The sequence below is a fragment of the Peromyscus eremicus genome, chromosome 9 (assembly GCF_949786415.1).
Source record: "Peromyscus eremicus chromosome 9, PerEre_H2_v1, whole genome shotgun sequence".
NCBI classification, from domain to species: Eukaryota; Metazoa; Chordata; class Mammalia; order Rodentia; family Cricetidae; genus Peromyscus; species Peromyscus eremicus.
The window spans coordinates 77968684-77983725 of NC_081425.1; the positions used below are offsets into that span (position 1 = coordinate 77968684).

The following is a 15042-nucleotide window of genomic DNA, read 5'->3' on the forward strand; positions in this document are numbered from 1 at the left end:
CAAGGCTGTAACATCTCTGTTTACATTTTGAACATGCTTATTTACAATTAATGGCTTCTGAAATCTAAACAAAACTGACCACAGTCTTCTAAAGGAAGTAGCAAGTTACCTTTTGGAGCCTATGGAATCTCTGACTCAGTGGTCCTATGGGCTGCTGGCAGCTCGTCTGCCCAGGAAAACAGATTCTGAAGAAGGATGGTCACCTGCCTACCCAAAGCTGGATAGTTAATGTGCGCTTCCCCATCCAGTGGCTGGCATCCTGGGACCTCTGACTCGGGTGTAGTAAAGCATCCTCCCCCTTCCAACTCCTGGTGCTCTTTCCCAAGGTTCCATGTGCAAGGTAGTAAAACCCAACAGGCTTAGGCTCAGGGAAATAAAGCAAGGCGTGGGCCCTGATGAATTATGAGGACTTGCTCCCTCTCTTCCACAAAAGGAGCATCACAATGGCCACAAGTCCTTGTCTCTGATACCAGGGCAGAAGTGAAGGTGACTGAACCTTGGAATCCTTCCTGTGCACTTCCAACTGTGCCTGAGGGGTGTGTGCACATGTGCGTGAGCGCATACGTGCGTACGTGCGTGCGTGCATGCGTGTATGCGGCTTTGTCCTCAAGATGCAGGAGTCATTTACACATGACCTGTCTTTCTGGAAGCCTATCTTGTTTGATCAACAATGGTTTTTATCTTCATATAATAATGCCCTATGCTAACACAGAATGCTGAATACAAATGCATTTAAAATGTGCAATTATCTTTTTGGAATGGCTGATACAGGGATGTGTTTAAAGTTTTAAAAACAGTGTGAAAGAAATAGCATTGAGTGAAAAATAAGCATTCCTTTCATCTTGTCCTCCTGACCCACAGCTCCTCCACTACAAGGGGAGAGCGGACACTCCCACTGTTCCACAGTTTATGGCCCACATTAACAAGGGCTGACTACCCTGCTGCTTTTTCTATACGTTTACAGTTTACTGTTCACATTAGTAAGAGTCGTGTCCCCCACCCCCCCACATACACCCCGTGATTGTTTATTTGTTTTCGTGGTTGAGGGGGTAAACACAGTACCACTGAGATACACACTCAGTCCTGTTGTACAGTCTATATTGACTGTATTCTTTCCCACACAAATAAATGGATTGTTCATTATCAGGTTTGTTTTTGTTTTTGATTTTTTGTTTTCAGAGACAGGGTTTCTCTGTGCAGCTCTGGCTGCCCTGGAACTCTAGACCAGGCTGGCCTCGAACTCACAGAGATCTGCCTGCCTCTACCTCCCTAGTGTCTGGATTAAAGGCATGCGCCATTGTGATTTCTAAAACCATCTTTCAAAGACTGGCCTTAAAGGAAGAAGAAATCTGAATAAAATCTGACCTTGCCTTTCCCCTGCTGATGACACTATTATACTCCCTTATGATTACAAAGCCGTTTTGTCTTCTGATTCACTGGTTGTGTTAGCGACATTTGGGGACCCAGGATTTGACATATGGGAGCCTTTGTTTTTGCCGTATAAGAACTGCAAGTTATACCCCTCCATGAGACATCTGAATAAGTGTCCTAGGCAGGTAAGAGTCAAAGATGGACAGGTGGGAGAAGAACTGATTGAGCCACTAGGGAAGAGGATTGAGATCCGAGAGCTGGCGTCTGGAGCGCCCTCTCCACGCTGCACTGGGGCCACGCTAGGTCAACGAAAGAAGGGAAGAATGTACACGCCTTTTGGATCCCTCGGTCCAGACTGCGTTAGTTCGCTCCTCTGGGGATCCTGTGACCCCCTACAAAGTCGGGGAAGCAAGCGCGGTCCAGTGGCGGGAGGATGTAGGGAAAGGAAAAGGGAGGGCGTGCCGCTCTCCATCGAGATGGGCGGGGCCAGAGCTCGGGCGGGCCTTAATAAAGGGCAAGCGGCGCGGAGCTGAGCCTGGAGCGTCAGAGCGCTGGGTCAGTCATCAATCCTGTCCTTGCCTGTCTGCCGGCGCCCTTCCTTCCGTTGCAGTCACCGGTGAGTGCTGTTGGTCTGAAGCAAGCCTGGCGGGATGAGGCAGCCAGGGCTCCCGCACACCTCCCTTCCCCCTACCTTAGCCGGCCGGACTGTGAGCGAGGTCACCACTCCAGCCCTTCGCGTGTGGGTCCATGCTGCTGTGCGTGCGGGTCCAGAGCCCGCAGAGGGGAGAGACTGCGGAGCCTGGGTTGCTTGGTCACTACTGGCTTGCGCCTCGCATGGGACCTGGAGCTTCTTCCCTTGAACTGCAGTAACACTGCCACCTTCAAGCTGCTCTGCTTCTTGCCCTGACTTCTCCTTCCTTTGCAGAACTGCTTGCTGTCTAGAGCCCAGCCTCGCTACCATGAAAGTCTGGCTGGCATGCCTGCTCCTCTGCGCCTTGGTGGTGAACGACTCTGAAGTGAGTGGTTTTCTCAGGAAGGGGCTTGCGGGACCCCTAAGCAGCATCAGGGGAAAAGAGGGGCTGGACAGGGAGCTGGAGTCCGTAGGCGTCCATAGCAGGTCCAGACGCCAGGGAAATAGGACAAGGTGTCAGTGGAGGGCTTGAGCACCAAAGAGGTTTGCACTATATGGCAAGGGAGGAAGAAGTCCCTGGGACTACCTTAGCCCAAGGGCACCTGGTATGTGTGAGGTTTGCTTGAGGCAGTCCATGTCTGGATGCTGGAAACCCAGGGCCTTCGTTTGGAGAACTGGCCAGAAATAAACAGAAAGGGGAGAGAGAGACAGGGGTGGGGTAGGGAGAGGATGAGAGAGAGAGAGAGAGAGAGAATGAATACCACTGGAGGGGAGAATGGATTTTGAGTTGGGGCCTGCTTGTCCCTAGAGTATGTCACCTCTGGTGACCCCCCACCTTCATCTCTTGCAGGGTCTCCATGCAGTTGGAGCTTCTGATGAATGTGAGTATCTCCCGCCTTGCACAATAGTTGACTTCACAGACATCTTGGAAAACCATAGGAGGCAAACCCTCCCTGTCCCTGCTGGGAGGCTGGCTCCCCCTTGACCCTTGTTTACCCCACTTTTGCATTTGCTAGCAAACTGTGGCTGTCAGAACGGAGGAGTGTGTGTGTCCTACAAGTATTTCTCCAACATTCGCCGATGCAGCTGCCCGAAGAAATTCCAAGGGGAGCACTGTGAGATAGGTATGGGAATTTGAACTCTTCACTGGGAAGGAGGGGAGGCCCGGAGATTTCAGAACAGGGAAAGATGGGTGGGATGCAGAAGCAGGCAGAAGCTGGGCCTGGTGGTGTAGGTCTGTAAGCCCAGCACTTGGGAGACAGAAGCAGGATAGTAAGATTAGGCCTAGCCTGGGCTACAAGGTCTCAAGACCGTGTCTCAAAAAGTGGGTGAGGCGCAGCTAGAGAGATGGCTCCATGATTAAGAACACTGGCTGCTCTCCCAGATGGCCTGTAGTTCAATTCTTAACACCTACGTGGTGGGTCACAACCATCTGCAACTCCAGTCCCAGGCACCCAATGCCCTCATCTGGCCTCTTCCGGTTATGCACGTGGTGCACGGATACGCACGTAGGAAAAACACCTATGCACATAAAATAAACAACAACAACAACAACAAACAGGCCGAAGTTAGGAGTTAGGAACATGGAGTCTCATAAAGCAATGGCTACACAAATGGGAAGGAGGTTCTTCCTCGTGCTACCTGCTGGGTCTGAAACCATGTGACCTCTGAAATACCTGTCCAAACTTCCTCCTTTTTCTAATATTCTGTAATCCTCAAATCATTTGTAGATACGTCAAAAACCTGCTATCATGGAAATGGTCAGTCTTACCGGGGCAAGGCCAACAGTGACACCAAAGGCCGGCCCTGTCTGGCCTGGAACTCCCCTACTGTCCTTCAGAAAGCCTACCACGCCCACAGACCTGACGCTCTCAGCCTAGGCCTGGGGAAACACAATTACTGCAGGTAGGTGGAGACGAATACCAAGAGTCCTTCCTGTGGGGGCTGGAGAGGTGGCTTCCAGAGGACCTAGGTTCGATTCCCAGCATCCACATGGCAGCTCACAACAGTGTGTAACTCCAGTTCCAGAGGATCTGATACCCTCCTCTGGCCTTGACGGGCACCAGGCATGCACAGACATAAATACAGGAAACGCCCATGCACATTAAAATAAAACTAAACAAAACGCTCCCCCAGACCCTGTGGCCTCTTAGAAACCTATACTACCAGCCCCTGGTATAATGGCACAAGAATCCAGGTATCTGGTTGAGCATTCCCTGGAAGGGAGGATATAGAGAAGGCATTTGGGGTTGGAATGACATTCCTGTCCCTTCATGTTACCAGGAACCCTGACAACCAGAGGCGACCCTGGTGCTATGTGCAGATTGGCCTAAAGCAGTTTGTCCACGAATGCATGGTGCCTGACTGCTCTGTTAGTGAGTATCACTGGCTGCTCATGTGATGTTGGGGTGGAAAGAGACAAACTCATATGGCCCCTTCTGCCACTACCGGAGGGATGAGACGTGAGGTCTGCCTCAGTGGGAGTCTTTGCCCTTTGCTTCTCCCCAAAACATGTGCCTCTTTCTTTTCTAGACAAAAGGCCCTCTTCTTCTCCAGATCAACAAGGGTTCCAGTGTGGCCAGAAGGCTCTAAGGCCCCGCTTCAAGATCGTTGGGGGAGAATTCACTGTTGTTGAGAACCAGCCCTGGTTTGCAGCTATCTACAGGAAGAACCGGGGAGAAAGCCCTCCCACCTTCATTTGTGGTGGCAGCCTCATCAGTCCTTGCTGGGTGGCCAGCGCCACGCATTGCTTCATGTAAGTACATCCCTTTGTCTCTTCTCTCTGACCCTTCCTTCCCATCCCACACATGTCTCTTTCTCCCTCCAGTGGAAGTCTCCCACCAAGCCTCTCTTGATGCAGCTTGTGGCCTTAGGTACACATAGCACTCTGAGGTCTCTGTGATGGAGAGGAGGAAGTAACAGGGATTCATGAGAGCATGCTGACGTGTCTCGTTTCTCACAGTAATAACCCAAAGAAAGAAGACTATGTCGTCTACCTGGGCCAGTCAAGGCGGAACTCCTATAATCCTGGAGAGATGAAGTTTGAGGTGGAGCAGCTCATCTTGCATAAGGGCTACCGTGCTGACAGCCTGGCCCACCACAATGATATTGGTGAGCAGAAAACTTCGTTACTGGAAAGGTGATAGCCAGCAAAAGAGGGGTCCAACAAAAGTCCAAAGTAGTGACAGAAATTGTTGGGGGGACTTGAGGTTCCGGCTTTGGATGACAACGGGTGGGGAGAGTTCAGAGTGAAATACACGAGCAACCGAGGGGTGTAGTACTCCTCTGTAGAGACCTTGAGTTTCCCCAACAGGTAGCCTCTTCTGAGTGGAAAGAACCCTGTTGGCATATGGTGTAGGCTGGGAATGCCCTGTTTGTGTGGAGGAGGGTGGATGCTTCTGTCTATATCAGAATATAGAAATCCTTGGCTGGATTTCAGCTCAGCTCCCTCAGCAGGAAACAACCTGTTCAGCTGTACATGGTAGCTCTGGCTGCCTGAATATTCGTCATCAGCTGAAATAAAGCATTTGGCGAATGTGGCAGGGGAGGCTTCTGGGCAACAAGATACCAGCAGCCGCTCTTGGATACCCTCTGACTCTAGTGCCCTGATTATAGATCAGTGCTGTAGCTTTTGGAGGGGAGAGATGATGACCACATGACCTGGTAGGTGATAATATTTTCCCTTTGACCTTTCTTTTCTCCAGCATTGCTGAAGATACGTACCAGCACAGGCCACTGTGCACAGCCATCCAGGTCCATACAGACCATTTGCCTGCCCCCAAGGTTTGGTGATGCCCAGTTTGGTTCAGACTGTGAGATCACTGGCTTCGGAAACGAGCATGACTGTAAGTGACAGTTGAAGCTGGGGGCGTGTTATGGTCCAGAAGCAGATGTAGCAGACTACCACAGGAACACTGTGGAGACAGGGATGGGAGCACAGTAGGTCCAGGGATAGAGTCGGAAGCAATGGGCAACCAAGTCAAATGGGATGAACAGTTATGGGTGGAGTAAAGGCTAGATTAGAATAAAAAAAAAATAAGGGGTTTCCATACATGGGATGTATTTTTTATCTTCATCTTTGGAGAGAGTCTCATTCATAGACACATCGTAACACAAACATTTATTTCCTCTATCCAGCTGACTATCTCTACCCAAAGAACCTGAAAATGTCTGTTGTGAAGCTTATTTCCCATGAACAGTGTATGCAGCCCCACTACTATGGCTCAGAAATCACTTATAAAATGCTGTGTGCTGCTGACCCACAGTGGGAAACAGACACCTGCCAGGTGAGACTCCCAAGCATCCCTTTTCACCACCCCCAAGCTCCCCACAGCTCTTGGATTTGATCTGACAGCTCTGTGGAGTTTCTTTCCAGCCAGCATCCTAAGAATCAAGGACTTAGATCTTTGGAAGCTTATGCCAATCCTTACAGCTTCAAACAATTGGCGTGAGCCTGTGCTACACACTTTAGACTAAAAGACAAAGACCATTAAAAAAAAAAAGCCAAGCATGATGGAACACACCTATAACCTCAGCATTCCTAGCACTTTGGAAGCTGAGAGGGAAGGATCATGAGTTCAAGGCCAGCCTAAGCTACATAGTGAGAATTCAAGATCTGTGCTACATAGCAAAACCCTTTCTCAAGTAAAAATAAGGAGAAATTAAAAAAAAAAAGACAACAACAAAAACGAATGGGTGCCTCGCTCAGTGGTACAGCACTTGCTTAGTATTCTCAAAGTCCTGAGTTCAATCCTCCAGTCAGGGAATGGAGACCATAACAAAAACCAACAGTCTGGAGGCATAGCTTAGTTGGTGGGGTGCTTACCCAGCATGAATGAAGCCCTGGATCCAATCCCCAGCACTGGGTGGAATGACCCACACCTACAGCATTAGCTCTTGAGGGGATCGGCATCAGAAGTTCCCAAGTTGCTTCTTCAGCTACATAGTGAGTCCAAAGCTAGCCTGGAATACATAGGATCATGAGACGCTGTCTCAGTCTCCAAAACAGAAACAATGTCTTCAGCTACATAGTGAGTCCAAAGCTAGCCTGGAATACATAGGATCATGAGATGCTGTCTCAGTCTCCAAAACAGAAACAATGTCTTCAGCTACATAGTGAGTCCAAAGCTAGCCTGGAATACATAGGATCATGAGATGCTGTCTCAGTCTCCAAAACAGAAACAAACAGCACCAACAAAACAGATAAATACTATTCACATCACTCCTGGGCCTTTGGCTAAGAACAAGTGAGATCAATATGATTCTCTAATTCATTGTTCAGGATCTGTTCACTGGGAATTACAAAAGATCAGGCATTAGGAAAGAGAGGAGAACCCTTAAAGAGAATATGACGTGGTAAATGGAGAGATGGAAGGAAGCCGGGCGGTGGTGGCACACGCCTTTAATCCCAGCACTTGGGAGGCAGAGCCAGGTGGATCTCTGTGAATTTGAGGCCAGCCTGGTCTGCAGAGTGAGATTCAGGACAGGTACCAAAACAACACAGAGAAACCCTGTCTCAAAAACAAAACAAAACAAAACAAACAAAAAAAAAAAAAAAAAAAAAGAGACGGAGGGAAAAGAGAAGCATGTTTCAGTTGAAAGAACAAAACTGAGACTGAGCATGCGGTGTTCCAAGGTGAGGAATGGCAGGGTCTGGGAAAGGGGGTTGAACAGTGGCCGGCAGATGCTGGGTAGATGTTTTACACTCCATAGGTTGTAAAACAAGGAGTTGCCAAGGTCTCTGATTCAAGTGACCTCTCCCTGTTATCTTAGGCGTGGCTGAGTGGTGGTGGCCCTTTCCTCGTGTCTCCCAGAACTCACCTCTTTTCTTTGGCTTCCCAGGGAGACTCTGGAGGACCTCTCGTCTGTGACGTCAATGGCCGCCCAACTCTGAGTGGGATTGTGAGCTGGGGCCGTGGATGTGCAATGAAAAACAAGCCAGGTGTCTACACGAGGGTCTCCTACTTCCTGAACTGGATCCAAGCCCACATTGGAGAAAAGAATGGCCTAGCCTTCTGATGGCCACCAGGTAGCGGAGGAGAGAAACAGATGGACCACTCCCTTCCATGTTGCCCGTCACCTCTGCAGCAGGGTCCTCTCTATCAAATGTAGGGAAGAGTTGAGAAGGACAGACTCCGTACTGTTTGCTTGTGCTGCCCAGCAGGGTAAGTGCCAACAGTTTTACCCTCAGACACAGGCCTGGGTGCTGGCCACCCAGACCCCCTGACCAGGGTGGAAAGTTGGTCCTGACTCAGGATGATATTGATCAGCAGTTGTGTTTTCCTGGACTAAAGCCCATCTACAGTTGTAAAAACGTCTCCTGTGCAAGTGTAGGGGGAGAGTTGGTTCCCCTAACGGGTCATTCATGAGGTCTGCTGTTGGGAAAGAAATGATTTCCCAATTAGGAAGTGTAACAGCTGAAGTGTTGTGAGGGGCTTGTCCAGTGTGAGAACAGTAGTTTGAGGGGTAGAGACACTAACGGCTTGAGGGAATGGCTCTAGCATTCCACGAATGGACCAGCAAATACACATGTGTGTATGTTTGTTCACTGTGCACAGGCTGTGGGCGTAAGCCTGAGCAAAAGCTGGTGTATTCCTGTGTCTAACGCAAGTCTAGGCATTTCCCTAAACTCTGGACTGTGATGCTGGGACCTCTCAGTCTTCCATGTGATGCTCCACGTGAATGTATCATTCTCGGGCGTGACCCGTGACCAGCACTAAATGTCTGTTTCACTTTTTACATAGATGTCCACTTCTTGGCCAGTTATCTTTTTTACTTATTAGCCTGGTCATGCAATCCTCACTGGGTGGGGTAAGGACCACTCTTATGTACTTAATATTTAATAATTATGTTCTGCTATTTTATTTATATCTATTTTTATAATTCTGAATAAAGGTGATCAATAAAATGTGATTTTTCTGAAGATTCTGGTTCCTCCGTGGTTCTTTGTAAGGGAAGTGGGGGGGGGCAGCAGAAGAAGGAATAAAGAAGGTGATGTGCATCTTAGCATCATTTGGGACATGCTTAGGCTCTTCTGGACAAGAATGCTTGGATGAGGGAAAACTGTTGGTCCAAGCCAGTGTGGTAGTCCATGCCTTCAGTAAACCTGAAAGATAATAGAGATTGATGTGAACTCAAGGTCAGCCTAGACTACATAATGATTTCAAGGTCAGCTAGGCTACATAGCAAGACATTGTCTAAAAGGAAAAAAAAAATCCACAAAGAAAGAAAAGAAAAAGCTGATGCAAACAAAATAGCAGTGTGAGTACTGAAGATATGGCCACGAGGTTGAGAGTACTTGTGCATCTGTTCCTGCAGAGAACTGGAGGTTGCTTCCCTGCCCCCACTTCAGGTGTCTGACAACCGCTTGTAATTCCTCTGGCCTCTGTAAGCACCAGCATCCATAGACACATACACAAAATTAAAAGTAAATCTTACAAAAAAAAAAAAAAACCAAGATGAAAATATCAGTGTGAGTGGGTATAATGTCTCATGCCTGGGAGAGACTGAGGCAGGAGGATTGAAGTGAGTTTGAAGACAACCTAGCTACAGAGTACAGTTTAACTTAAAACAATAACAGCAACAATAAGATAAACCTTTAATCTTAGGACTCAAAGGCAGGTGGATATTTTGAGTTCGAGGCCAGCCTGGTCTACAGACTGAGTTCAGGACAGCCAGGGCTACACAGAGAAACCCTGTCTCGGAAAAAAAAAAAAAAAACAAAAAAAAAAAAAAAAAAAACAAGCAAACGATAAGAAGAAAACAACCAAACACCAAGCCATTGTGAATCTGATATTCCAGAAAAAGCAAACGTAATTTTCCATGGTGTGTGGGGGCTGGTGTTGAGTTCTCCGTGTTGATGGAGCATATCTGCATTTAATGGCCTGGGAAGGCAAGCTTGGGAGAGGTCTCGGGCTGACCGTCATAGCCCCCAAAGTGACGAAACAAGCTATGGCTTGGTGAGTGGTATGTGGGCTGAGCTGCATCTCACGATTGCTTCCTCAGCCGTTGTGCGGTGTGCCTCTTTTATTATTATTTATTTATTTATTATTTATTTATTTTTGGGATGGGGATTCACTGCATAGCTCTGGCTGGCTTGGAACTCAGTATGTAGACCAGGCCTGTCTCCGCCCACTGAGTCCAGAGATTAAAGGCATGCGCCACCACATCCAGCAGTGTGCCTCTTTTAGAACTGTATACAGTTGTCCTTATTTATTTATTTATTTATTTGTTTGTTTATATTTATTTATTTTTAATTTTGGTACTGAAGATTAAATCCTACATCTTAGGCCCTAGCTACCTTCTTATTTTATTTTATTTTATTATTTTGAAGTAAGATCTTACTAAGTTACAAGGCAGCCCTTAAACTCACTCTGCAGCCCAGGCAGACATGTAATCCTCCTGCTTCTGCCTCAAGATTAGATTGTTGGCCTGCTCAGTGAGGCCCCACTCACAGTGATCCTCTTTAGGACTGGCTGTGCCACATTCTCTTTACTCTGCTCCCCCCCTCAAATCCTTGGGCTGACCTTAGCCAGTGACATTTGCTCATGTGGAAACTGCTGGCCCATAGCACCCCCCTCCATAGGTGACATTCAGGGAAAAAAAATAAAATTTCCCATCATCTGCATGTGGGGCTAGTGCTGTGTTTTGCATGTTAATGCCACTCATTGCTATGTGGAAGATCAGGGAACTCAGAATTAAAGCTGGATGATGTCCTAGTAGGGGGGAACCACATAATTGGAATCAAACACCAGATTCTGAAGAACTGAGGTATACATAGAAGGCAGGCTGGAAGATATAATTAGATGCTAAAATATTGGAATTTCCAAGTCACGCTTGTGAGTTTTGGCAATGTTTCTTATTAGAGTCACCTGAGAAACTTTTAAATATATCTACACACCTATGCCCTACCTATGATTCAGGTCAGGGCTGGTGCCAGGTCTGTGATCTTGGGAAAACTCATGAGGTGTTTTTGATATGCACCACTGACTAAGAACCTGAGGCAACAATTGGTCAGAATCCATGAAGGGCCCAGGAAATTCAAGGCCATGAATGAGTTCTCTGCATGAACAGCCAGTTTTCTGAGTGGAGTTTTGAGGATACAAAGTCTCCTGGGTGTTCTACGGACCCCTGAACTTTTAATCCCATAACCAAGCACATTTTTCCACACAGCACAGCTGTGGTTCAGCCTGGGTTTTGCAATCAGGTGGCCTGAACTAGAATCCTGGCTTTTAACACTAGCTGTGTGGTTTGGAAAAGATCATTAGCCTCTCTGTCCCTCTGCCCATGTTTCCTCCACCGTAAAGGAGATAACAGGGCCAGTGAGAAAGCTCACCGGAGGAAGGGGCTTGCTGCTAAGCCTGACAACCTGAGTTTGAGCCCCAGAACCCACATGGTAAAAAGAGAGAAATGACTCTTGACTTCAGTCCAGTGCGGTGGCACATTTGTGCCTGTACAAATACACACACACACACACACACACACACACACACACACACACACACCTGTGGGGGGAGGGGGCACCTAAGTAAAGCGCCCAACCACCAGCTTTCACAAAGCTAAGTAAATATCTCAGGGTTTAATCCTTCCTGGGAGCAGAGATTTGCTGGGAAAGAAAGGACCTGATTAGAAGCTAAGGGGCCCAGCCCAGGCTAAGTTGCCATTCAGCTGCTTCATTTCTTCCCCTGGGGCCAAGAAGGATCTTGTTCAAACTTGAGCAGCCCCAGCAGCATCAGGGCTTCCAGACACTGAAAACAGGAAGTATGAGCCCCACTGGCAGATTGAGCAATGAGGCCGCTAACAGGGCAGACTGTTTCTCAGTCACCACTCTCCCCTCAGCTGTCTTGACCTGAAGACCCAGCTGCCTCCCCAACAACTGTTTGGGGGCTCTAGATTCTGATTCAGTTCTTTCCCTCAGTCCAGGAAGCGGGTACTGTACTATTTGTAGCCCTCCTCTACAGTAGGAAAAGCAGAGGCACAGAGACACTGAGAAGCCCGCACAGGACAAACGCATCTGCAAACGCAGAGTCAGGCTTAGAACTCAGGCAGCTGGCTGCCGAGTCCACAGGCCCAAGGGAAGGAGAGGACTCTGAGCCACCGTTTTAAAGAACAGCCTCACCCTGATCAAGCAACCTTAGCCTTTTCTGCTGAAATCTGGTTTCACTGAGGTGGTTTCCGTTTTCACCAGAATTCTTCCTTTTGAAATATTCTGTGGCCAATTCAATGATCAGGACTCAACTTCATTCCCATGCTGTGTCTTTCCCAAGCCAGCACCCCTTGCCAGCCACACCTCTGCACACTCATTCTGGTTGAATCCACCTCCCTCCCTAGCAGGAAACATCTGAGCTCTCCCCTGAATCAGACAGTGTGAAGAGCTGCTGACGAATGTTTAAAATGCCAGCTCTCTTGAGATATAGTTCATATACTATACAACTCATCCGTTTACAGTACCCAACTGGATGGTTTTTTTAATATATTTACAGAGTCGAGCAACATCACAATCAATTTTGGACATTGTCATGACCTCACAAAGAAAACTTGAACCAATGAGCAATTGCTTCTTTTCTCTTCCGAGGTCTTCAGCCCTAGGCAGCCTCTTACCTACTTTCTGTCTCTGTGGGTTTGCCCGTTCTAGGTACTTCAGATAAATGGAATTATATAAAACACAATCATGCCTCTTTCAGTTAGCATCATGCTTTCAAGTTCCATCCATCCTGTAGTGTCTCAATACTGCTGCTATGTTTTAAATAACACATTGGGAGAAACCCTTGCAGTCACGTTGAGATTAAGCAACCACATTCCTTCCTTCTTCCTTCCCTTTCTCCTTCCCTTCCTCCTTCCTTCTTTTTCTCTCCTTCTTCCTTCTTCTCCCCCACGCCCTGTTCTTTTTTGAGACAGTGTCTGCCTATGTGGGTGAGGCTGCCTTGGAACTCACCGTGTAGCTCAAACTGGCTTTCAACTTAGGAGCTTTTTGCTTCTGCCTCCCAAGTACTAGGTCTTTCTTTTTAAAGATGTATTTTTTTTTTTTTTTTTCTGAGACAGGATTTCTCTGTGTAGTTTTGGTGCCTGTCCTGGATCTCGCTCTGTAGACCAGGCTGGTCTCGAACTCACAGAGATCTGCCTGCCTCTGCCTCCCAAGTGCTGGGATTAAAGGCGAGTGCCACCACCGCCCAGCCTTAAAGATGTATTTTTTATTTTAAAGAAAAATATTTACTTTTATTTTATGTGTGTGACTCTTTTGCCTGAATACATGTAAGTCTACCATGTGCAATGAAGTACCCATGGAGCCTAGAAGAGGATGTCATTTTCCTGGAACTGAAGTCACAGACGGTTGTGGGCTGCCATGTGCATGCTGGAAACCAAACCTGGGTCCCCTGCAAAAGCAATTCCTAACTGAGGAGCCACCTCCCCAGTCTCTCTCTCTTTCTTTTTTATGTACACATGTGCCAAGAATTCTTAGATGCTGGGGATATAAGAGCAGACGAGCCAGACCTTGTGGTTCAGGAGCTAAAAACTGTGGAAAGGAAACAGAACCATGACCACAATCTAATGAGATGATAATTACAATAAAAGTATATATAAAATGCACAAAAATACAATAATGGAGCTCTTTATTCTGCTTTGGGAGTCAAGGAAGATTTACAGAAGAGAGAATATTTCACTTAGGTCTTTAAAGATGCACAAAAGCCGGGCGGTGGTGGCGCACACCTTTAAACCCAGCACTCGGGAGGCAGAGCCAGGCGGATCTCTGTGAGTTCAAGGCCAGCCTGGACTACCAAGTGAGTTCCAGGAAAGGCGCAAAACTACACAGAGAAACCCTGTCTCGAAAAAAACAAAAAACAAAAAACAAAAAACAAACAAATAAAAAAAAAGATGCCGGGCGGTGGTGGCGCACGCCTTTAATCCCAGCACTCGGGAGGCAGAGCCAGGCGGATCTCTGTGAGTTCAAGGCCAGCCTGGTCTCCAAAGCGAGTTCCAGGAAAGGCGCAAAGCTACACAGAGAAACCCTGTCTCGAAAAACCACAAAAAAAAAAAAAAAAAAAAAAAAAAAGATGCACACAATTTGCCAGATAAAGAAGAAAAAGACATTCTAAGCCCAGGGAAGACTGTGGAGGCATGAAAAGACAAGATGTCCTCAAGAAATGACAGCTAGTCTGTAGTGACAGAGCCAAGACTCTAAATGGCAAAAGCAGAGGAAGCAGCTGGTAGATGAAGGAGCTGGCGGGACCCAGCGGTGAAGGTTCTTTTTTCTTTTCTTTTTGAAGACAGGGTTTCTCTGTGTAGCCCTGACTGAACTAGGCTGGCCTCAAACTCACAGAGATCCGCCTGCCTCTGCCCCTCAAGTGCTGGGATTACAGGGTGTGCCACCACCATCTGGCTTGGTGATGGTTCTCATGAGGGCTGATGCTCTGTAACACACCATCCCCTTCAGACTAAATGCAGCAGTTCTGTCTTAAGACCTCCTCAAGTGGTTCCTCGTCTCCGTCCTCTAGGAGCCTGCCAAAATGTTGGTCCTGGGAAGGCCTGCTAGTTAAACCTTTTGGACATCACATCTGGCTTTCAGGTACTACTTTTTTTTTTTTCCAAAGTCTAGAAAGCTAATTAAGGTTAAGGTGCTGTACCTTTCTTTGTGCGTTTGCACATGCGCGCGCGCGCGCGCGCGCGCGTGTGTGTGTGTGTGTGTGTGTGTGTGTGTGTGTGTGTGTGTGTGTGCCTGTCACAGTATACACGGGGGGTGTCAGAGGACAAGGGTGTGGTAGTCAGTTCTCTTCTTCTACCACGTAGTTACGAGGGATTGAACTCGGGCTGCCAGTCTTGCCAACAAGGACCTTTTAAACCTACTGAACCATCTTGTTGGCCCTTATTTTTTCTTAACTAAGAATTCCTACCCAGTTGTAAAAAGAACTATGCAAGTGAAATAGTCTCATAGTATTCGGTCCTTTTCAACATCTCTGGCTTTGGGGTTTCCTTTTTAGTTTAATCTCCTCTCCTTGACTTCGAATATTCGGCTTCCCAGAGGCTGATATTAAATCCTTTCTTGT

The 15042-nt window shown here is 47.6% G+C and overlaps 1 protein-coding gene across 1 annotated transcript; it reads left to right on the forward strand.

Moving 5' to 3' along the window:
* Positions 1 to 1888: 1888 nt before the first annotated feature.
* Positions 1889 to 8906, forward strand: Plau (plasminogen activator, urokinase). The gene is made up of 11 exons (XM_059274518.1): positions 1889 to 1987; positions 2297 to 2387; positions 2853 to 2883; positions 3019 to 3126; positions 3733 to 3907; positions 4286 to 4377; positions 4535 to 4757; positions 4965 to 5113; positions 5707 to 5847; positions 6140 to 6288; positions 7844 to 8906. The coding sequence occupies exons 2-11, from the start codon at positions 2331 to 2333 to the stop codon at positions 8018 to 8020; spliced, it is 1302 nt and encodes a 433-aa protein (XP_059130501.1). The 5' UTR covers positions 1889 to 1987; positions 2297 to 2330; the 3' UTR covers positions 8021 to 8906.
* The last annotated feature ends 6136 nt before the right edge of the window (positions 8907 to 15042 follow it).

Bases quoted from the DNA above. Each gene is read 5' to 3' on its own strand.
- Plau (XM_059274518.1), top strand. From the start codon at position 2,331: ATGAAAGTCTGGCTGGCATGCCTGCTCCTCTGCGCCTTGGTGGTGAAC. The intron at 2,388-2,852 runs GTGAGTGGTTTT...CATCTCTTGCAG, and splicing joins TGGTGGTGAACGACTCTGAA to GGTCTCCATGCAGTTGGAGC. The intron at 5,848-6,139 runs GTAAGTGACAGT...TCCTCTATCCAG, and splicing joins CTTCGGAAACGAGCATGACT to CTGACTATCTCTACCCAAAG.